This window comes from Suillus subalutaceus (assembly GCF_016647625.1).
Source record: "Suillus subalutaceus strain FC151 chromosome Unknown DFJ58scaffold_100, whole genome shotgun sequence".
NCBI classification, from domain to species: Eukaryota; Fungi; Basidiomycota; class Agaricomycetes; order Boletales; family Suillaceae; genus Suillus; species Suillus subalutaceus.
In genome coordinates this window covers 131,519-151,750 of record NW_024540349.1, presented here as the reverse complement: position 1 = coordinate 151,750, position 20,232 = coordinate 131,519, and the positions used below count along the sequence as shown (strand labels likewise).

The window sequence follows — 20,232 nt, the reverse complement described above, 5'->3', positions numbered from 1 at the left end:
CTTTGCGATGGCATCCTGTTGGACCCATTGGTATTATTCCTTGTCAAGTGGTCTCGTCATCACTAAAAGCAATCTTGTAGGCATAGCGCATGCTACTTCAAGTGACGATATATTCAATGGCTACTTCATTCCAAAAGGTCTGCCGTTTTCGTTTAATGAACAAATATATTGTGATACTGTACATCAGGAGCAACCGTCATATCCAACATATGGTTAGATAGATCTTCTCTGGCTTTCAAGATACTGATGTTATATTGCAGGGCCATTTCACATGATGAAAAGCGATACCACGAGGCATCTAGTTTTATACCGGAGAGGTTCCTGGACGTCAATAATGCGCTGACGGACGATGACCCTGCTAGATATGTTTTCGGCTTTGGCCGGCGTGCATGTCCAGGTGGGTTGAGTTATTTCATTACCGTATAGAGCTAATAAATTCTTTGATCAGGCCGATATGCCGCTGATGCCTCTTTGTGGTCCGCTATTGTTACTATGTTGGCCACGGTGGAGTTTTGTTCTGCCAAAGATGACCAGGGCAAAGTGATCGAATTCACCCCCCGATTCACAACGGGAATTACTCAGTACTTGGTTTTTCTCGTATCATTCCATTTTCCCGTCACTAACAGTTCCATCGCTTTAGCTCCCTTATGGTCTTCCCTTGCAATATCTCAGCACGCTCTCGTACCCATTCAGAACTTATGGATGCTTTCCGAACATGTTTTCTGGATAAGTTTTCTGGTGAATGAACGCGTACATATATATGTCTTCCTTCTTTCTTTGGCCCACTAGCTGGCCAATCTATCAAATATTCGACAACCCTTTTTCGACCCTTTTCCGCAACTTTTTACTGAGCTCCGTTTTGTGCACGTGCCATGTGAAACATGTAACATGTACTAACATTCAACCACCTGCTTGCGCGTGCACGAGACGCAATTGAGACCTATCAGGTATGGTCTCGTAGGCAGACCCGATAGAGGGAAGACAGTGGTTTGGTTGGTTGGTTCACTCGGCGGACATCACGGTACGGTGCGACCGGGACTTAGTTAGACTTTAAAGAATAATTGAGTCATACTAGTACTGGTGTAGTACGTCACCAATCCATGACATAGTAATGCATTAAGTCTGCTACTTAGTACTCGCATGCAGCCTCTTCTGGGGTCCGTGGTGGCTGAAAAACGCTTCGCAAGATCATATGCAGGATGTATTTTCGCAGATATTGGTAATGTAGAGTTGTACGAGCCATAGCTGCGGCATAGAGCTCTACCTGGACTGCCGTGACAGCGCGATAAGATTTGCTTATATACGATTTGATAATAGTAGGTTTACTTTGTAATATGTATTTACTTCTATTTATTCTAGGTATACTCATTTGGGTCACGAGGTTGGGGTTTTGGCTCGTTCAACATTGGATGTCGAATTTTGCAAATGATTATATCACGTTCGGCAGTTCGAACTGGTCCGAACCTGAACCTGACCATCGTGAACCCGTTCGAAGTGGTCCGGCCCAGAGTCCACCCTACCTGTGTGAACTTGACCGAGGTTTGGTTCTCGGTCCTCGATTATCTTGAAAAAACCGGACGGAACTGAACTTCGGCAGCACTAGGTTGGAGCGCCCCTAAATAACATATTTTGCACCTGCTGTTGGACGGCGAGAGATCCGACGGGTCAACGACCGAAGGATCCGAGATAGGAACGGCGCGATAGTACTAGTGAGCTAGTGCGAGCGCAACTCAAAAGAGAAGTGAGCACGACGTCCTGACGTCGGCTCGTCCTTGTCAATATATACCTTGTCACTTATATTTCATTGTTCCTATCCTACTTACTATATAGCCTAGAGGCAGACGCCCGAGCATCTCAGTTCTTTCCAGAGACTGAGATTACTTCGTTCTATTAGCTCCCGTTCCTTCCCGCTTCAAGCTTGAACCAGAGTCTGCTCACCAGACCTGCGCCACATGAAGGGGTGTGGTAAGCAACTCTCTATGCACTGGCAGTTATGTATAACATTCGCTTCGTGCATTAATATCTACCCACGCATTGCTCTAACCATGTTTCCTTCACTTGATAGTCGCCTTGCTATCCTCGCCATCACCTTACCTGCATCCTTGTTGTTATCAAAGCCTTTACGCGGTTAATTCAGAACAGACAGAATAAACCTTGCCTTCCTCCTGGCCCAGCGCCGCTCCCACTGTTAGGGAACGTCTTATCTATCGACACCAAGGAGCCTTGGTTGACTTATACAGAATGGGGTGCTGCTTATGGTACGTGGGCAGATAGTATGGTGCATATGTGATGTAAATAATTACATCAGGAGACTTGGTTTTCGTGCGACTTCTAGGCCAGGAAGGTCGTGGTGATCAATTCTCAGCACGTTGCAGAAGCCTTAATGGACAAGCGTTCTCGCATTTACTCCGATCGACCATACTTAGCCACAGTCGAGCCGTACGTCCCTCTAACATTCTTCCATATAATCATTATGAAATACAGGCCCTGGCAGATTTGGTTGGTCGGTCAACTTTGCATTCACAAGATATGGTGACGAATGGCGTCTTTGCCGACGACTCTTCCACCAGACTTTCCGTCCCGACTCTGCACTCAAATTCCGTCCAATGCAGCTCAACCGGGCTCGTGAATTGATCGTCAACCTAATTGATGACCCTCGGCATTATCATTCTCACTTCGCAACGTCAGTCGATGTATTTGTAAACATCAAATGATTATCAACCTGTTCATAGGTTCTCGTCATCAGTTGCGATGTCAGTGGCGTACGGCTACCAAACTCGTCCTCGTGATGACCCACTGGTTCAAATCGTAGAAAATGCATCGGCTATTGGCTTTGAGCTGCTGACCCCAGAGAAAGCAATGTTACTTAAACTCTTCCCTTTCTGTGAGCTCACTCTTGTTGATAAGAAAGACTTGACATCCCGCACCCTCATGCAGTACTGAGGTTACCTGACTGGTGCTGGGGATCCGCGCTCAAACGCGATGCTGAGGTTTCGACCCATCGCATGACTGAAGTGACGAACCGGCCGTTCCAATATGCGCAGGAACATATGGTGGGCATCTTTTTTAATCTGGTTCGATCCTATATGTTGATCGTGTGCTTGCTAAGGCCGACAACTTGTCCCTCAGCCAGATTTCTATGGTATCAGACAATGTGCAACGGATGGAGAAGCTAGATCAGGCATCAAAACCCATTCTCGAGACTGCCTTAAAGAAAGCAGCTGTTACTGCTGTACTGGGTTCGTCAACTCTTCATAAGAAACGTTGTGTTCTTTGATAGATATCTATGCAGGTTCATATGAGACGGTCAGCAGATGTCCGAATCAGATTGTCTTCTGCTCAACCTCTTCAGACCACCTCGACCTTGATGACTTTTGCTCTCGCCATGGTATTGTATCCAGATGTTCAGAGACGCGCACATGCGGAGATCCAAGCAGTGGTTGGAGGAGCTCGATTGCCCACGTTTGAAGACAGAGCCTCGCTACCCTACGTCGAATCGGTCCTACGGGAAACTTTGCGATGGCATCCTGTTGGACCCATTGGTATTCTTCCTTGTCGAGTGATCTCGTCATCACTAAAGACAATCCTGTAGGCATAGCACATGGTACTTCAAGTGATGATATATTCAATGGCTACTTCATTCCCAAAGGTCTGCCGTTTTCGTTTAGTGAACAAATATATTGTGATATTGTACATCAGGAGCAATCGTTATATCCAACATATGGTTAAATAATAGATCCTCTCTGGCTTTCAAAATACTGAAGTTATTGTGCAGGGCCATTTCACAGGATGAGAAGCGGTATCCCGAAGCATCTAGCTTTATACCGGAGAGGTTCCTGGACGTCAATAATGCGCTGACGGACGATGACCCTGCTAGATATGTTTTCGGCTTTGGCCGGCGTGCATGTCCAGGTGGGTTGAGTTATTTCATTACCGTATAGAGCTAATAAATTCTTTGATCAGGCCGATATGCCGCTGATGCCTCTTTGTGGTCCGCTATTGTTACTATGTTGGCCACGGTGGAGTTTTGTTCTGCCAAAGATGACCAGGGCAAAGTGATCGAATTTACCCCCCGATTCACGACGGGACTCACTCAGTACTTGGTTTTCTCGTATCATTCCATTTTCCCGTCACTAACGTTCCATCGCTTTAGCTCCCCTATGGTCTTCCCTTGCAATATTTTAGCACGCTCTCGTGCCCATTCAGAATTTGTGGATGCTTTCCGAACAGGAATATGACACGTTTTCTGGTGAATGAATGTATACATATATATATCTTCCTTCTTTCTTGGGCCCACACTACCTGGATCCATCGCAACATGTCCCCCACGGTTCTCGCTGTTATTGTCACTGATGATCACACTCAAATTGTTCTCGCATTCTCGCTGTTGCTATGTCGTTTATCATTATTGCACTCGTATTAGTATTCCTGCAGTCCATACTGTGTCTGTAGTCCATACTATGTCTGCAATGCATATTTTCTCAGAGATTCTGATAGATTAAGCAATATGTACAACAAATTGGCCCATCTAGTACTGTAATCTTGTAACACAAGCTAGTATTAGATTGATGCAACAACTCGCCATTTCCAATCGACAAAATGGCTAAACTATGTAGTACCATCCAGGACGCTAGATACACCACCCATAGGTTTTCACTGGGCATCAACAGTGACTTGAGCAGAATATATCGGCGCCGTATACAGAGCGCGTGATTTTTGTGCCAATAATAACTTCTCGCTTCAAATCTTCAAGTTTGAAGGACGTGGATGATCACAAGACTCACCAACAGCCGGGTATGTCAGAGTCAACGATTATCGTTGAACACTCAGAAAGGGTGGGGATTATCAAGCTCAATCGACCTAGGGCTTATAACGCACTGTCTGGAACATTGATAAACGAATTATTGGATGCTTTGAGGTCGTTCGAGAGCGACCCCAGCGTAGGCGCTATTATCCTGACAGGCAACGAAAAAGGATTCTGCTGGTCAGCTCCAAAACCTTTCTACACAAATCAATCTGATTACCTCGCAGCTGGTGCGGACATCAAGGAGCAAAGTGAACTATCTTTTGTCAATGCATATAATCAAGACTATCTGAAGAATCTAAATGACGGATTCTTTGCCATTCATAAGCCAATAATCGGAGTCATCAATGGCATCGCAGTGAGTCGATCACTCGATATCTACCTTGACTGACAGGCATCCAGCTGGGAGGTGGCTGTGAGCTGGCGATGATGTGTGACATTTTGTATGCAGCAGAGACTGCAACGTTTGGGCAGCCAGAAATCACACTGGGAACCATCCCAGGAGCTGGAGGGACGCAGCGCTTAATCAGGGCTATTGGGAAATCGAAAGTAGTTGGCGCAAGATCAGAGACCTACAGCATCACTAACATTGGTTGCTTTGTCAGGCAATGCACATGATATTGACGGGGGAAATGATTAGTGCAAAGGAAGCCGAAGCAGCAGGGCTTGTGGCTAAGGTCCTCCCTACAGAGCAGGTCTTTAGTGCAGCCTTGAAGACAGGTACGCAGAGTGTTTAATTCCCTGGAGGGTGACTTAACTATTACAACAATCGTCTAGCGAGCAAGATAGCGAGCTTCTCTGCACCCATCGTGGCAATGGCAAAGGAGGCGGTCAACGAAGGTCAGTGAAGTACCTTTCACAGCGTACTATGCATTATTGAACATCAACATTGACAGCTGAAGAGCTGGGGCTAAAGAATGGGCTACGTTTCGAAAGCAGACTTTACCACGCGACCTTCGGACTGGAGGATCATGCAGAAGGGTTCCAAGCATTCCTCGCCAAACCCAAGCGCGCAGCCCAGTGGACACACAAGTGATAAACCAGCCTGAGTGTTGCACGAGATATTTAAGCACCTCATGGTGTTGTAGAGGGTCAGATTGTAGGATAACGATAACTTGATGATGGTATTGTACAGTGTGTGACAATGTAGCGAGCAACTCAATTGAAGATGTTGGATTGACAAGTTCATCGGAACCTTTGGCGTTCAATTACAGACTTCTGTCTCGAATCTCGCGAAACACGCCTGACGCATATAAATAAACAAAGCGAAGAAAGCAGAGATACAACCTTACCAATAGTATTCCATCACCTCAGCTTGACCAAGCTTGCGAAGGAAATTCTCGTCATGTGTGATGATAATTAACTGGAAGTTGGAATGATTCTTCCTCTCGTTAATGATACTTCAAAAAGGTTAGCACTTCTCGTCGAAAAAGGCCGCCAATGATCACTTACTCGACAAGGCTCTCAGCGAGTGCATCGATGTTTTCCACATCAAGAGCGTTCGTCGGTTCATCCAGCGCAAGAATGCCACAGTTTTGACCGAAAGAATCAGAGAGAGCGAGACGGATGATAATCGAGGCCAGCATCTTCTGACCTGCGGAACATCGTCCACGCATGTCCATCTCGACTTGATCTTTGGTCATAACAACCTGTTGAAACGATGTCAACAAAATCATACTTACCGTGGAAGGAAACACTCACTCTGTAATTATAGGATCGTTTTGATGCGCCGCCCTCCACGTCGGAGCGGATTTTTATACCGTCGATATCTAACAGCGATTAGCACTTAACCACGACAAGATCCAAGGGTACATACCGGTCCCTTGATACGTTTTATTCCAGAGATGGCGCATAGTATCGTTGACTTCCTCCATCTTCAGACCGTGGTATTTCATAATGGCACTAGAGACATCAAATATAGGATCATAGGACCAGGAATGTACAGCTTACCTGTCCAGGGCCTTGGCATATTTCTCCAGATCATTATTTGCCATGTCGGACATCTAAGCAGGTGTCAAATTACTCGATTTCACAAAATTGAACCAGATTCAGACCTTGACCTTGACCAACTGGTCGGTATATACCGTTTGTTGATCTCCTTGAAGTCACGTAGATCCTTCTCTGTCATCTTGAGTTGCTCTTGGTGGGAACTGATTTCGCCTCCTATATGGGCATACTGCAGGACATGGGATGATGTGGACTGATGTGCGAAAGCGAACGAGCTCTTACCTTGCTCTGCATTTCCGTTTCCCTCTGTTTCTCAACCTGGTAACGATCTTCGAAGTTCCGCTTCGCCTTTGCAGCTCCCTCCATATCGCACGAGTCAATTTCAGCTTGCGTGGCTGCTATATCGCGAGAAAGCTTTCTGATACGAATGTTCCCGTGCAAATTCGCCATCAAACTCCCGCTCTCGCTGATCTCCCGGTCAATCTTAGCTATGGCATCCCGGGTGTTCTCGATATTGGTGACAAGATCCCTGATGTCCTGCTCGAACTGTTCTATCTTGTCGGCGCACTCACCAAGGAGACGGGCTCGCTTGTCACGAATATATCTGGCAGATGTTAATGGAGAGTCTTATAACACACGTGCAATACATACCGCTCGACGACTTTATTGAGGCTGTCAAGTTTATCAACATTCGTGTTGAGCTCTTGTACAGAACGTTGAGCCTCGCGAATCTTCGCATCAAGGTCAACCATGGCCTGCTGATGCTCTTGCTCAAGCATATCAATAGGAGCTTGCGCCTCTGAAATCTTTGAGTCTAGTTCCTAGATCCATAAGGGCACAAGCAATCTTCAGCCTCTAGTAGTCTAGACACCTAAGAACAAACCTTGAGTTTCGAGTGCAAGGTCGCGATCTCGTTGGTCATTGTGACAATGCGTTCCTCCATGATATCCTTGTCACGGATCTGATTGGAAAGCGTATTCTCTTTCTTTTCCATCGCGTGGAGATCATTTTCATTCGTCCGCAGCAATTGATTCTGGTGGTCACGCTCTGTCATGAGTGCTTGCCTTTCTCTCTCATTTGAACGGCTGTGAACAGGTTAGCTAGAGGATTGTTTGCTAGGGGAGGTAGACAACGTACATCTCATTAGAAAGGGCATCAAGTTCCCTCTGCACATCATCACCCGTCTTGGCGGAACCAGTGGCCGCAAGCTCCGTTTCCAAGTTTTTGATATCGCTCTTGAGTCGCTCGGTCTCATTCTGGTTACGTGACACGGTAGAGGCGGATTGCTTCAAGGAGGCAATTTCTCTAATGTCCTTCTTGAGATCGGTTAGCCTCTGAGCAGCCTGTATACAAATGAAGTTTCAAGTTTCAAGAAGTTACAAGGGTATCTTGCCTGCTCTGCCTTCTCGCTGATGGACGGAAGATCTTCATCTAAGGCCTTGATTTGCCTCTCCAGTGCTGGAAGCTCGACCGTCCTGATGCGCTCCTTGGTTGTAAATACAGGCATAAGATCGCGGAGCCCCTTCACTTCATCTTCCCACTCTTTAACTTCTGCCTTCTGAACCTCGACAGCCTCGGGAGAATGGTTGTTAATTTGCTCCTTGAGCTGTATGTGTAATTGTTAAATTATGGCCCGAAAAGAACTCGGGTGACACATACATATTTCTCAAAACCAGCCATTTCATTGTCATGTAGACCACGGTTGCAGGCAGTACAGCGTTTCTTCACCTGCCCTACTTTAAGAATTTGCTCATACACCTGACTCATGCCCGCTTTGCTCTCACTGTAGTAGGAATCAGCAACCAGCTGGAAAGAATCTGCGGAAGCACATACTTCTTACGGATCTCGAGCTCCTTCTCCGCGTACGGGAGGGCGATCTCGAAAGAAATCCCCCCTTCAATCTCGTCCTTGAGTTTTTTCTCCAGTTCTACGACCTGATTAGTTCAAGACGTCCCTTGAATAGGCGCGAGTGCTTACTTTTCAATTCGTCCCGCTTGCTCTTCATCTCGGATTTTGCGTGCGATAATGTTGTCTCTGCTTGCTGGAGCTCTTTGTTAGCAACGGCAGCCTCTGCCTCTGCGCCGGCGAGGTCCTCATCTTTCTCCCTATCATCATTATTGTTAAGCAGGTCCTTATCATCGAATGCAGAGTTACCTTGAGGCACGGTCAATATCACGCTCCATCGTTTCAGCTCTGGCATCTCTGCCTATCAACTTCCGGAATTTGACATTGCACAACTCAAGGCTATGAAAAAGTTGTCAGAAGACAAAATAAGTTGTATAAGGAACACACATGTTCTTGGTATCTGATGTCTTACTCCGCACCTCCGCCCGCTTGAGATCCAAACGAGCCCTTGATTCTGCCTGCAGGCTCAGGCCGCGAAGTTCCGTGTTCAGGGTATCGCGTTGGTCTTCCATACTCCGTGCCTTCGCGGCCTTCGCGCTCAGGCGCTCATCGAAGTTTCCAGTTTGTATATCCGCCTTGATCTTCTCGAGACGTGATTTCTTCTCCTCGATATCACCACCAAGAGTGCGGAGTTCAGATGCGAGACTCTGCATCGTGTCGACCGATGATTCAGCTTTGGTAATGGCAGCTTGGCGCTCTTTCTATGATGGGGAAAAGCGTAAAGCATTCTGTGAAAATCACATAGAACGTAAACATACGATCTGTTCGCGTGTATTTCCTCGCTGCATCCGAAGACTTTCCAGCTCGGTGTGAAGCAGCCGTAACTTGCGACTGTGTTCATCATTCTTGCTGTTCCTCCCAGTCTGTGCGATTGTTAGTGAACGGAAGGGCACCAAGGTCGCCAGGATAGCACACCTGCAGTTTATCAAATTCGGACCTCTGTCGACGCTGGAGATCTCCGAGCCGGGAGAGAAATTCAACCACTTTCTCGCGTTCGAGAGGAGTGTGGTTGTAACCCTTGATGTTGTTCTTGTCGCTGATGTCACGGATGAGTTCTTCACGTTCGGAGATGCGACGGTCGTGTGCCTAATGACTGTGTTGAACAAACCAATGCAAAAGTAAATCAAATGAGTACCTTGGCCTCCGCAGCAAGTTCTCCGTGTTCATTGATAAGCTCCACATGCGACCTCCGCGTTTTTGCAAGTTCATCTTCAAGGTCTTGTCGTTCCACCTCGTGTCTATTGCGAGTTATTTTCTCCTTTTCAATATTCTGGCTAAAATTGCTTAGGCGCTCCTGAAGCTCCTCATCAGTGCCTGTATGTACTCAGTGTCAACCACCCGTGTGCAAACTAAGAACGAAAAGTTACCTCCAACTTCCTGTACGCTTTCTTTCGCCTCCGCAAGCTCCTGTCGATAATGTTCCTTCTTTTGTTGCAGATTTTCAACCTTGACGTATAACTCGCGGAATTGGGTAGCGGACTCGTAGAAGCGGGCATTGTTCTTGACGAGATCTTCGTACTGCCTCTTAGTCTCTTCGTACTGCAATTGCTTCCCGGTAATGGTCGCGTTCAGGTCGCTGATACGGCCACGGAGCTTGTCGGCATGCGCCTTCTCTTTAGCAAGAGATTCTAAACGTTCTTTGTCCGCTTTAAGGTCTGCAACGCGATCTTTGCGCAGCGATTTTATAGAGTCGAGCGCCTTACTATAACTAGTTCATATCTTAGCTGAAAGGTCATTCCACTCAAGAACAGAATAACTCACCGCGTGGCCTCAAAGATATCATCAAATTTCTTCTTAAGCGCAGAAGGCTCTGCAAGGGGCCAGTATGAATCCTCTTGATGACAGAAAATTACATTCTCCAGAACAGACTTTGACACCCCAAGGAGATGAGGGATTTCTGTGTCTATCTCAGCGCACTTCGTGGAAATAGCTCCCCTCTGGTGCGAGCAGGGATGTTCAGACCAGTCCAAGATACAAGTGCCTCTGACTCACCTTCCCGCCCTTTTCGACGTTGCTGTCCGCAAGCGCAAGGATGTTTTCGAGAGTCTTCATGGTTAAGCCAGTCTTCTTGACTGTCACTGAGAGATTCCTAACGACAAGCATTCGTGTTCCATTTGCAGCATGAAATCGTAACTTGACTTGAGCTTTGACTTCCTTCTCATTCGCCATCTTTGGATCATGGATGAACGCGCCACCTCGAGTGTTTGGGGGCTGGTCGCCCGTTGTCGCGTACTTCAGACACTCAATGACAGTAGTTTTTCCACTTCCATTGTGTCCGACTATGACAGTGACTGGCGAAAAAAACTCAATAACAGATATTTGCTTGTCGTCGAAGGAACGAATGCCCCGGATTGCAAGTTTGTCGAGACTCGCCATTTACAACGAGGAGTTCGACGAGTGTTCTTTGAGTACGGGATTTTTTTGCTTGAAGGAAGTTCAGAAAAAGCTCGAGTCTTTGGTCGAAGATAGAGCTGCAGTGGAATGGTTTCTGTAGTTTCTGCTGTCGCAGCCTCAGGGGAATGCGGCCTGAGAAAAAGCGCGTGTCACCGTCACGACCACGAATTGTCACATTCATTCTAACTAGCACGTGACATGACAGAACCACGTCACACACTTCGAATTTGTTCCAACTTGAAGTAGCTGTACAGGTACTTACATGTACAGTGCTCTTCCAAAGGTAGATTGGCCGAAGGACGGAGCGTTTACCTACTAGGAATAGACGACCCTTCCTATCGTGACAAATGGCACCAGTTTTGTGACCAGAAGAACAGTACGAGTCTCAGGGTGCACCCTGTCTAAGTCACTCATGTCATTTGACCCGTCCCTAGTATGAGCGAATTTTAAAAGGTCTAGCCAACCAGTGTTGAAAGCGAAATTGAGACATTGTGATTAGGTCATGAAGAAGGGAATACACTGAGCAGTGAACATATAAGGTGACATCCTGTATAAAAACCAATCGTTCTGGTGACCACTGATAATGAGAATCTCAACAGATTATATCACATCTCTCAAAGCATGTGTCATCGTGTCCAGGCAGCCTTGACGTACACACCATCCGTCCAAGACTTGAGTCTAGTAGATTCAACTGACAAGTGATGTACGCGATGGCGATCAGCTTTTACTCCGAGTCCATGACCGATGATGACTGAGTTGGGAATTGGATGCAGCGGTCTTGGAGACCAACCAGGCTCGATCGTCTGTTGTAAGGGCTTCGGTAGTACTGGAAAGACCTTGGCCAAGACACGCAATTTCCAACTAGCGACGGGATTGTCGTCGTGGTAATCCAGTTCCGAAAGAGTGGACCTACAAATTCAACCACACATGGGGGTTTGTCCCTCGGTCCTCGGAGATTGTAGGCGCTTGGAAACCGGAATCCCGTATTGTGAACAGGGAACAATTGTTGGCCATTGAATTCGACGATAGCTGAAGTTTTGAGGAAGACTCTCGTTTATGTGGGACCACGACACGGGTCCATGACTTTGTGAACCACAAGTTCATCCTGGCCATATTCGGGCGAGGTGCTGGCACCGAGCTTCTAAAGGTGACAAGGGAGGGGCTGGAAGGGATACTAGTCAGAATAGACGGGCAAGATTGGAATATAGCAAGCGGTGGACCTGAGCGCCTGGCCTACGAAAGTACTTACGCTGTGAAACGAATAGCTTCACTGAGACTCAGTGTAGGATTATTCAGTATGGCAAGCATAAACATAATAGAATCTACAGTGCCACCCGTGAGACATGAGGACAACAATAGTATGAGACACACCTTAAAAGCGTGTCGGATCAATAGGTGTTCGATAAAATATCTTCCTCGACCCCCAATCAAACACAAATTGTAGTTTATATTCGCATTACACGCCCTAGCATTGACTATGATCACGCCCTGCCAGAAGATGAAAGGTCATACCGACTTGATCAAAGGTGCCATGTGCCTGCCTGGCCGACGACACTTCATCACATGTTCTACTGATGCCTCACTCCGATTATGGGACCTAGAGAGTCGCACTCAGATAGGCGACGACTGGAGAGACGAGGAGGAGACAGGAGTAAACGCCATAGCATTGTCTCCAGATGGCAATACGGTCGCGAGCGGATGCGATGATGGAAAAGTGAGGTTGTGGAACGTCGAGACAGGGAAGGTGATCGCAAAATGGTCAGGGCACACTAAGTATGTGCGGCCAGTGTGCTGGAGGATGGATGGAGAACAAGTGTTAAGCGGATCAACGACGGGACGGCGAGGGCGTGGAACGTCAACACCGGCGAAACAATGCTGGAAATCGAAACCGGACACGATAATGTGTGGGCGGTGATCTACTCCCCCGACTCCGCAAAATTTGCCACAGGAGGATATAGCAACAGTGCCGAGACTGGAGTGAAAGTCAGGGACGCCAAGTCGGGCGAGCTGCTCCTTACACTCAAGCACGCTGACCCAGTTCGGAGCCTGGCATGGACGTCGGATGTTAAGAAGATTGTCTCCTCATCATTCCAGTCGATTAGGATATTCGACACAACTACTGGGCAGGAGATCGCCATTCTGGAAGGTCACTCACACTATGTCAACGCCATCACCTTGTCTTCGAACGACCGCGTCCTTGCGAGTGCGTCGTATGATAACACAGTGCGTCTGTGGAACCTCGACACGAACCTCCAAGTTGGCAAACCCCTCCAACACAAAGGTTGGGTACAATGCGCAACCTTTTGCGCTGGTGGACAGCAGCTAGCCACTGGGTGCGATGACGAAAAAGTATATGTGTGGGATATCAATGCCGTCCTCAAAAAAGTTGGCCTTGAAGACCTATTGCCCTTTACGGAAGTGCAAGTGAGTATCATTCTCGTACGCTCCTCGGTTATAAAGTTTCCACTACACTCGCAGGTCGCAGCGCAAGCTACCTATCTTGTTTCCTCTGCACCCCGCGCTGTCTTCGACCGCCTTTCTTCGCTCTTCCGCAACTCTGAGTCTTAGCTGTCACGTCACCTACTACTAGTAAGTTTCGAACAATATTTTCGGATCTCAGTTCACATTGACGGGTCAGCTTAGGATATCAAATCCACTTGGTGACTACTAATTTGAGGTATGATTGGGTTGGAAGAGGTTGGCTGAAAAGCTTTTGAAGCCTCCGAATTCATGGGAACACCGTTCTCAACAATCACCCAGTCCTCGCCAAAGCAAAAAATAACTTTTCAACGATCCGGAGCGTAGGCTAGAAGTCAAGCCTTCAATGAAGTTTGAGCCTCCCTCCACACGGATGAATTCGAGCTCTACAGAAAAAGGTACTACATCTGCGTTGCGTGACGATCTGGCATATATCGAATCCGAATACGATGTCCGGCTGAACTGCAGTGGGTTGTAGCAGAATCGCATCGACACTGGACAGTCGTTTTGCAACTTCAGGAACATTCAGAATTGATCGCCGTCGACGTGCTACATAAATTGGACAGCAAAAAGCCATGACCCATGTTTGATGGGATCGGATCCATCATCAGGGTGCTTATACGTGTCCGAAAACATATGAGGTCCTTCAATCGATGATAGTTGCAGAGCAATCTTGACGCCGATAGGAAGGCTAGATGTCCGATGATAGATACAGCGGCTCGGAGCGAGGTGGCGCTATACGTTTCAACCAAGCCAGTCACACTTTATCGAAGAGCATGCCATTGTTTCATTGGATCTTAGCGACTCATGGGTGAGCTCTCCAGAACTGGCATACATTACGGAGCTGAAAGGAGGGCCGGCAAGGGCACCCTTTTACACATAGAGTTCAAACACCATCGAAAATGCATAATGACCAGCTGCAGTGGTTCATGGCCTTTAATCTGAGGATGTGTGAAGGAAAACGAGGCGTGATGTACGCCGTGAAAATATGAAATGTCATGGGAAAATTGACTTTAAAAACGTCAAAGTCTAAAGGCACTGAGAGGAAATGGAAATGAATCAAGTGCTTTGGATGAATCATGCGCGTGTCACTGTATACAACCCAATGAGAGAAGCATATGAGCCGAGCCGGCGCACGATTCTGTGAGGATGAGAAGTGCCCCTCTCCTTGAAATTTAACTCTTACAAAGAATCATAAGCGGATACGCGCCATCAAATATAATCCTTTAAATGAAAACGAACGAAGCCAATCCCCAATGCTCAATGCTCCCGAGTCACCACCCGCGCTCACCACCTAGCGCTCGTCTCCTAGCATCAGTTTGTCCGCGCCCACGCCCACTTGCATAACCAAGACTCATCGCACGCGCCCCCGTCTCTCCACGTATCGTACTGTGCCCGAACGCTGCGCTCGACGAGGTCGCACTAATTGCAGACGCAGCTGAGGAAGGCCCTTCCTTTTCGCGTTTTCCAGGCAGTCCGCTCATGGCCCAGCTCACCTCCACTGAACGTTTGATGCTCCAAAGCCAGATGAGTCCAAAGATCGGGGTGCATATTAGAACGTTGAGGACTGGGAAGAGGTCAGGGTAGCGTGCGGGAGGCGTTACTGTAAGCTCGAGCAGGTGGAGGAGGATTATTGCAGTATGTACCACCTGAGATTAAGCTTCAGCCGTGACAGAACCATGCAAAAGAAGCTGCTTCGTACGGAAGATACGAGTCCCACAAAATATCCATAGTGTAGTTTGAACGGATTGTGACCAATCAACCGGTTCCAGAGAAGAAGCATCGCAAGGTACTGGAGTCCCAGTCCATCTTTTTTGAGCAAGGGCCACATGCTACAAGTAAACAGCACCCCTATTAGCGGCGCAAACACATGCGGAAACGCACACTGCTTACCTGAAGACACCAACGTTGTTGCCCAAAGCTCCCCATAAGAATACATCGTCAGTGGGTGCGGCGCCCGACAGCAGGAGTGTGAGAGGCAGGAGGGGAATAAGAATAGTCTTTCTCATGTACCTGGAACGAGAAAAGGAAGAACTGACATAGAACAAGTTAGGAGTGCGTAGGGTAATAGCGGCAAAATTGGCGTTGGTGAATGAAGGTGCCGGTGGGTACCATCGAAGGAAGACACGTTCACCGAGTCGTTTTGAGCGTTCTTCTGCAACCGAGTCTTGTAGCCACCGAAAGATGAGTGCAGCTACAGCTGGCAAGAACCCAAGAGCGGTAAGTCCAGTAGATGCTTTGATCAGAATACCTTCTCTGCTAGCAAATATCTGCTTCCACTTCACCAACACGTTAGGTGAAGCACCAAAAGTTGGCAACTTTATCTTCGAAGAGACCACGTCCAAACGGGAAGATGCGGGTGATAGGTGCAATAATAGTGGAGAGAGGAGAGAAGGGAGGAAGGAAGGGTATGAACATGATGACGAAGGCTAATATTGTCGTCAGCGCTAGACGCATAAACAGGCGAGTGCTGAAAAATATTTAGTTCATTGAAAGCAGTCCTCCAACTGCGACAGACTTACCCATGGACGGGGCCTAGATAAATGCATTTTCCGATCAAGTAAGAGCCAATCGCCGGTGCGTAGTAAAGAGCCATCTGTTTGAAACCTAAACTCAAGACGAAGAGGATAGCTCCAAGAAGATCATGTCCGACTGCAAAGGCGTTAGATCGCAAGTAGCGTTAAACCTGATAGGATGCTGGTGAGAATCAGAAACACTACCAATGAAGAGTGACTTCGCCTAACATGACGGAGTTATATTGAAAGTGACCAAAGTCGATCAATAGAAGCGCTGGATGGAACAGTAATGTGAAGCAGCGCAGCATGCTGCTCGCGATACGACGATACAAGCGATAAACATCTGGAGCGTTACTGACAATAGATTGACGAACGTACTCGTTTCCTAGATGATCGCGTGCCCTGCCATGCGCATACAAACGTAGTACAGTGCCGGAATATAAATTAGGAGATCAAGGACGAGCACGGTGGCTCGCATGAATAGCTTGCTTCCTCCGGTCTCCATGCCGCGAGATGTCTGTAGCGTGAACCATGAAGGTTCGATTAAAGACCCACTGAAGAACAAGATAAATGAAGATAGTATAACGAATTCTACTTAACAGACTTACATTCTTCCACATAGCCATGAAACATACGCAGTCAGAGGAGGATAGTCAAGACCCCAGTACTGCAAGTCATAAGTATACCATTCCCTGACGGGGAGGTGTACGGTAAGCTCCATCCAATGTCGCTGGGCTTCATAATCACCGAACATGGGTGGCGTATTGTGGCCTGCAGGGTGACTTGAGATTAAAGTATGCGCATAGTAATTGTACACACCAGAATATGTTCCGAATCCGATGCACCATTTCACCAAGGTAGATACGGCGATAGCTGAAGGAATCATCCAATTTTTCATATTATTTCGATGCATCCACCTCACAAACCGCCTTCCGGCCCCTATAGTTCCCTGATCATCCTCAAGTATTCTCGCATCAGCTGTGGATGATGGGCCAGCGGCGGTTCTTTCGTGTTCCATAAGAGCGGTAAAGCTAAGTCGGTTGTTCATCCTTATTATTTGGAAAGACAGAGCCGACCGAAGATGCGGAAACGGGAGAGGCACCTCTGTTGAGCCATTCGTCTCCTGATGACGTATCAACCCGAAGCCAATGAAGACTTTGTGATGTTTGCAGGAGATGTCGGCGGGGAATGGGGGCAATAATTTCCGAGTAGTCAGTTTCGGAGCTGGGTAACAGACATAAGCACTATTCAAGCTTGCGAGGATACTGTGTACCTGATGCTTCTCATGCTTGCATTAGAACCACGATTTCGGAGGGTGGAAGGTCGCATATGCTTGGACGGACCACTTTTGAAGTGAGAAAATGAATTAAACGAAGTCGTACGATCCCGCGTGTGTCGTTGGCGGCGTTCAATTGGCAGTTCACTGGGCATGACATTGGACGCTTCGTCCATGTTGAGCAGGTGCTTGCTGAGCACGTTGCAGCCGACAGTGCTCTCGCCACGTATACTAGGTCAGTCACGGTACCAGTGTTATTACAAGCGTATACGGGTAAGTAGCCGGCGGCTCGGCATTCTACGCCGGTTTAGACATCTTGCCAACTGGACAGTGGGCCAACGATACGTTTCAAAGGCATAAGCTCTGCCCTCAATCTGTGCCCATCCAAGAAAACCTCATTCACGAGGCTTGAAGGACTGCCACGCCTTTGCACCCATGACCACGCTCCGCAGGTGCCAACTCGCAATATGTAGCCCAACATCAAATATCGATGCATCGATATTCACTCGAGAAGGGCACTGTGACGATGATCAATCCGATAGTCGAAGGAATGAACTGCACGCTCAGGGCTTTTAGGAAGTGCAGCAGGAATCCTGAATCCTGTCGTTCTCAAAGGCCTTGGGAATATGGCATGTACGGCCACACGCTGTGATGTCAAAACTGTCAAGGTAAATTCCTATCCATCTATGTGATATACGGTCTACATGCAAGTGTCGCTGACGATATTAATTTAAGGACCGTTGCAGCCAATACCCAGTAATACGCACAAATGCCGTCGATGCTCTCAAAAGTATTCCCCCAGTCCCCGGTATGCATTCATATTGGAACCATATCCCCACCTATTCGAACTTGGATACATATGATTGCCTCGCATTCTCGGGTCTTCCCATTGTACGTAATTATTCGTATAATGTCTGTGGTTGGAATCATGTTGAGTGCAAATCACAGCCAGGAAGGTGCACGCTACCTTGTGTCCAGGGGATAATATGGTGCCATTGGTCCGTACACACCAGCAAAATGACTGGGTTCGCCCCATCTCGGAATATAGGATGCCATTTCTCTGACCTGGTAAGGCTCCGCCCCTTCATTGCCAAATATATCAAAGTAAGGTTCGCCTCTTGTCACGTATACCTTGGCCTTGGGCATTCGTGGCTTGAGATCCCGTCTATCCAGGACGACCCAATCTTCCACTCCTTCAGTGATATCAACAAGCCATATCTCCATTCCTTCAAAGCCTTTCATGGCATCAAAGTAAGGCCCAGCACCATCCACGGTACAATTCAGCGTAAAATTTGCCTCTCCACCTGTTTTTTCGTGGACTCTTCCTGTCTCTAACAGTTGTTTTCTGAGCAGCGAGCGTTCTCCTTTGAAGGATTCGTCTAGGTAGAACAAGGACATATGTGGAAATGAAGGGCTCGAGGCTCGCATGAAGTTCTCCTTCATGTGGTCCATGACGCTATCGCGTAGCCCCATGAGCTCGCTAGATTTGGCGGCGACGATGGTCAGTGAGTTGAGGAAGTCATCTCCGACCTTCATAGACTCAAATTGCACAGGGAGTCGTTTTGGCGCCCGTAGGCACAAATTGAAATATGTTAGGGCGATGCGGGCACCAGAAAGTGGCGAGGGTAATATGAGGATCGAAGCGGGGGTATGATCTGGAGTGAGATGATCTGACGTGAGGTGGTCTGGGGTCAAACGACCTCGGATAATGAGATGCCCCCGGAAATGATGCCCCCGGATAATAAGATGCCCCCGGAAATGATGCCCCCGGATAATAAGATGCCCCTGGAAATGATGCCCCAGGATAATAAGATGCCCCCGGATAATAAGATGGCCTAGGATAATAAGATGGCCTAGGATAATAAGATGATCTCGGATAAGATGATCTCGGATAAGCTGGTCTCGAGTAAGATGATGTCGATTGGGAGGATGCCGAGTGAGTACTTGAGTTATTACTCTTTGATTTATCGTCCTTTGATTTGCCGTCCTTTGATTTGCCGTCCTTTGATTTACCGTCCTTTGATTTACCGTCCTTTGACTTGCCGTCCTTTGACTTTCCGTCCTCTGATTTACCTCCTTTAGATTTATCGTCCTTTGGTTTGTCGTTTTTTGGTTTGTCGTTTTTTGGTTTGTCGGTTTTTGGTTTATCGCTCTTTGGTTTATCAGGCCTTGGTCGGAATCTCATTAGATGGCGTATTGCCGCAGCATCCGGTCCCGAGGGAACAAGCCACAGAGCATATTCTACGTAACACATTACATCCTGCCCCATAGGCGAAATACTACTCACTGGAATCCATTATGAGTGGTAGTTATCTGGAAGGACGACGGCAGGGATATAGTTTAGGTTTGTCAATGGCGCAACCACGCTTTAAATCCAAAAATGCAGGTCAATGAGTGAGTGGCTATTGCTACCAGTGGCCAACGCACATGGGCGATAACTTTATGGAAAGGAACATTGATCTGTATACAGGAGACTAGGGAGATAGTGATATTAGGTGAGGACCAGAGCCGCATAATCATACGTCTCTAAACAATTTTCCTATCAGGACACCCAAAGAAGCAACGATCCAAGAATGTCATGGTCTTCCTCCGATGATAGCTTATCGACACACTCAGGGGGATGACTTGGGTTCTAATTCCTACGGCCACGAAATAGCCAGGTTGGTAAGTGGTAGCGCGACCCACTTCTTCTGAGGTCAAAATCATCTTCGAATTATACTCCGCCCGCTGTGCGACATGGTGTACACAAGATATCCATCTATACATGTGTCGCCTGGCTAGTCCAACGCCCAGCCTGTAGGTATACAAGTAGCGGGCTATGGTTCTTGTTCGAAATGAAACACCAAGTTGGAGAATCCTCATTTGCCGATAAGTTCTCTGTTCAAACTTTATCTCATGACTCATGAAACACT

At 47.5% G+C, this 20,232-nt stretch overlaps 6 protein-coding genes across 6 annotated transcripts; 2 read left to right on the top strand and 4 right to left on the bottom strand.

Moving 5' to 3' along the window:
* Positions 1-12: 12 nt before the first annotated feature.
* On the top strand, positions 13-4,499 carry DFJ58DRAFT_907232 (cytochrome P450). The gene is made up of 16 exons (XM_041395048.1): positions 13-137; positions 188-212; positions 261-397; positions 449-504; positions 2,143-2,278; positions 2,336-2,439; positions 2,495-2,683; positions 2,733-2,884; positions 2,938-3,053; positions 3,110-3,239; positions 3,293-3,306; positions 3,353-3,542; positions 3,593-3,649; positions 3,700-3,912; positions 3,964-4,096; positions 4,154-4,499. The coding sequence occupies exons 3-16, from the start codon at positions 350-352 to the stop codon at positions 4,236-4,238; spliced, it is 1,623 nt and encodes a 540-aa protein (XP_041240815.1). The 5' UTR covers positions 13-137; positions 188-212; positions 261-349; the 3' UTR covers positions 4,239-4,499.
* Positions 4,361-5,840, top strand: DFJ58DRAFT_852925 (ClpP/crotonase-like domain-containing protein; the record flags this gene model as incomplete). The annotated part of the gene is made up of 5 exons (XM_041393837.1): positions 4,361-5,162; positions 5,207-5,353; positions 5,410-5,524; positions 5,582-5,644; positions 5,701-5,840. The coding sequence occupies exons 1-5, from the start codon at positions 4,797-4,799 to the stop codon at positions 5,838-5,840; spliced, it is 831 nt and encodes a 276-aa protein (XP_041240814.1). The 5' UTR covers positions 4,361-4,796.
* A 724-nt stretch (positions 5,841-6,564) lies between these two features.
* Positions 6,565-8,120, bottom strand: DFJ58DRAFT_26251 (uncharacterized protein). The gene is made up of 8 exons (XM_041379533.1): positions 7,889-8,120; positions 7,635-7,836; positions 7,403-7,572; positions 7,034-7,355; positions 6,859-6,980; positions 6,755-6,807; positions 6,621-6,706; positions 6,565-6,573 (listed from the first exon to the last, which is right to left on the bottom strand). The coding sequence occupies exons 2-7, from the start codon at positions 7,803-7,805 to the stop codon at positions 6,696-6,698; spliced, it is 849 nt and encodes a 282-aa protein (XP_041240813.1). The 5' UTR covers positions 7,806-7,836; positions 7,889-8,120; the 3' UTR covers positions 6,565-6,573; positions 6,621-6,695.
* Positions 8,121-9,196: 1,076 nt separating this feature from the next.
* DFJ58DRAFT_26289 (P-loop containing nucleoside triphosphate hydrolase protein) lies at positions 9,197-11,187 on the bottom strand. The gene is made up of 6 exons (XM_041379535.1): positions 10,649-11,187; positions 10,418-10,593; positions 10,024-10,364; positions 9,792-9,970; positions 9,572-9,742; positions 9,197-9,519 (listed from the first exon to the last, which is right to left on the bottom strand). Exons 1-6 carry the CDS (start codon positions 11,030-11,032, stop codon positions 9,394-9,396), a joined length of 1,377 nt encoding a protein of 458 aa, XP_041240812.1. The 5' UTR covers positions 11,033-11,187; the 3' UTR covers positions 9,197-9,393.
* A 3,236-nt stretch (positions 11,188-14,423) lies between these two features.
* On the bottom strand, positions 14,424-17,496 carry DFJ58DRAFT_852917 (glycosyltransferase family 57 protein; the record flags this gene model as incomplete). The annotated part of the gene is made up of 13 exons (XM_041393836.1): positions 14,424-15,177; positions 15,231-15,360; positions 15,422-15,541; positions 15,568-15,695; positions 15,727-15,807; positions 15,848-15,998; positions 16,051-16,180; positions 16,268-16,387; positions 16,462-16,598; positions 16,653-16,815; positions 16,864-16,993; positions 17,112-17,268; positions 17,318-17,496. The coding sequence occupies 13 exons, from the start codon at positions 17,494-17,496 to the stop codon at positions 14,803-14,805; spliced, it is 2,001 nt and encodes a 666-aa protein (XP_041240811.1). The 3' UTR covers positions 14,424-14,802.
* Positions 17,497-18,283: 787 nt separating this feature from the next.
* On the bottom strand, positions 18,284-19,505 carry DFJ58DRAFT_731169 (uncharacterized protein; the record flags this gene model as incomplete). The annotated part of the gene is made up of 2 exons (XM_041386003.1): positions 18,284-19,221; positions 19,277-19,505. The coding sequence occupies 2 exons, from the start codon at positions 19,503-19,505 to the stop codon at positions 18,284-18,286; spliced, it is 1,167 nt and encodes a 388-aa protein (XP_041240810.1).
* Between the last annotated feature and the right edge of the window lie 727 nt (positions 19,506-20,232).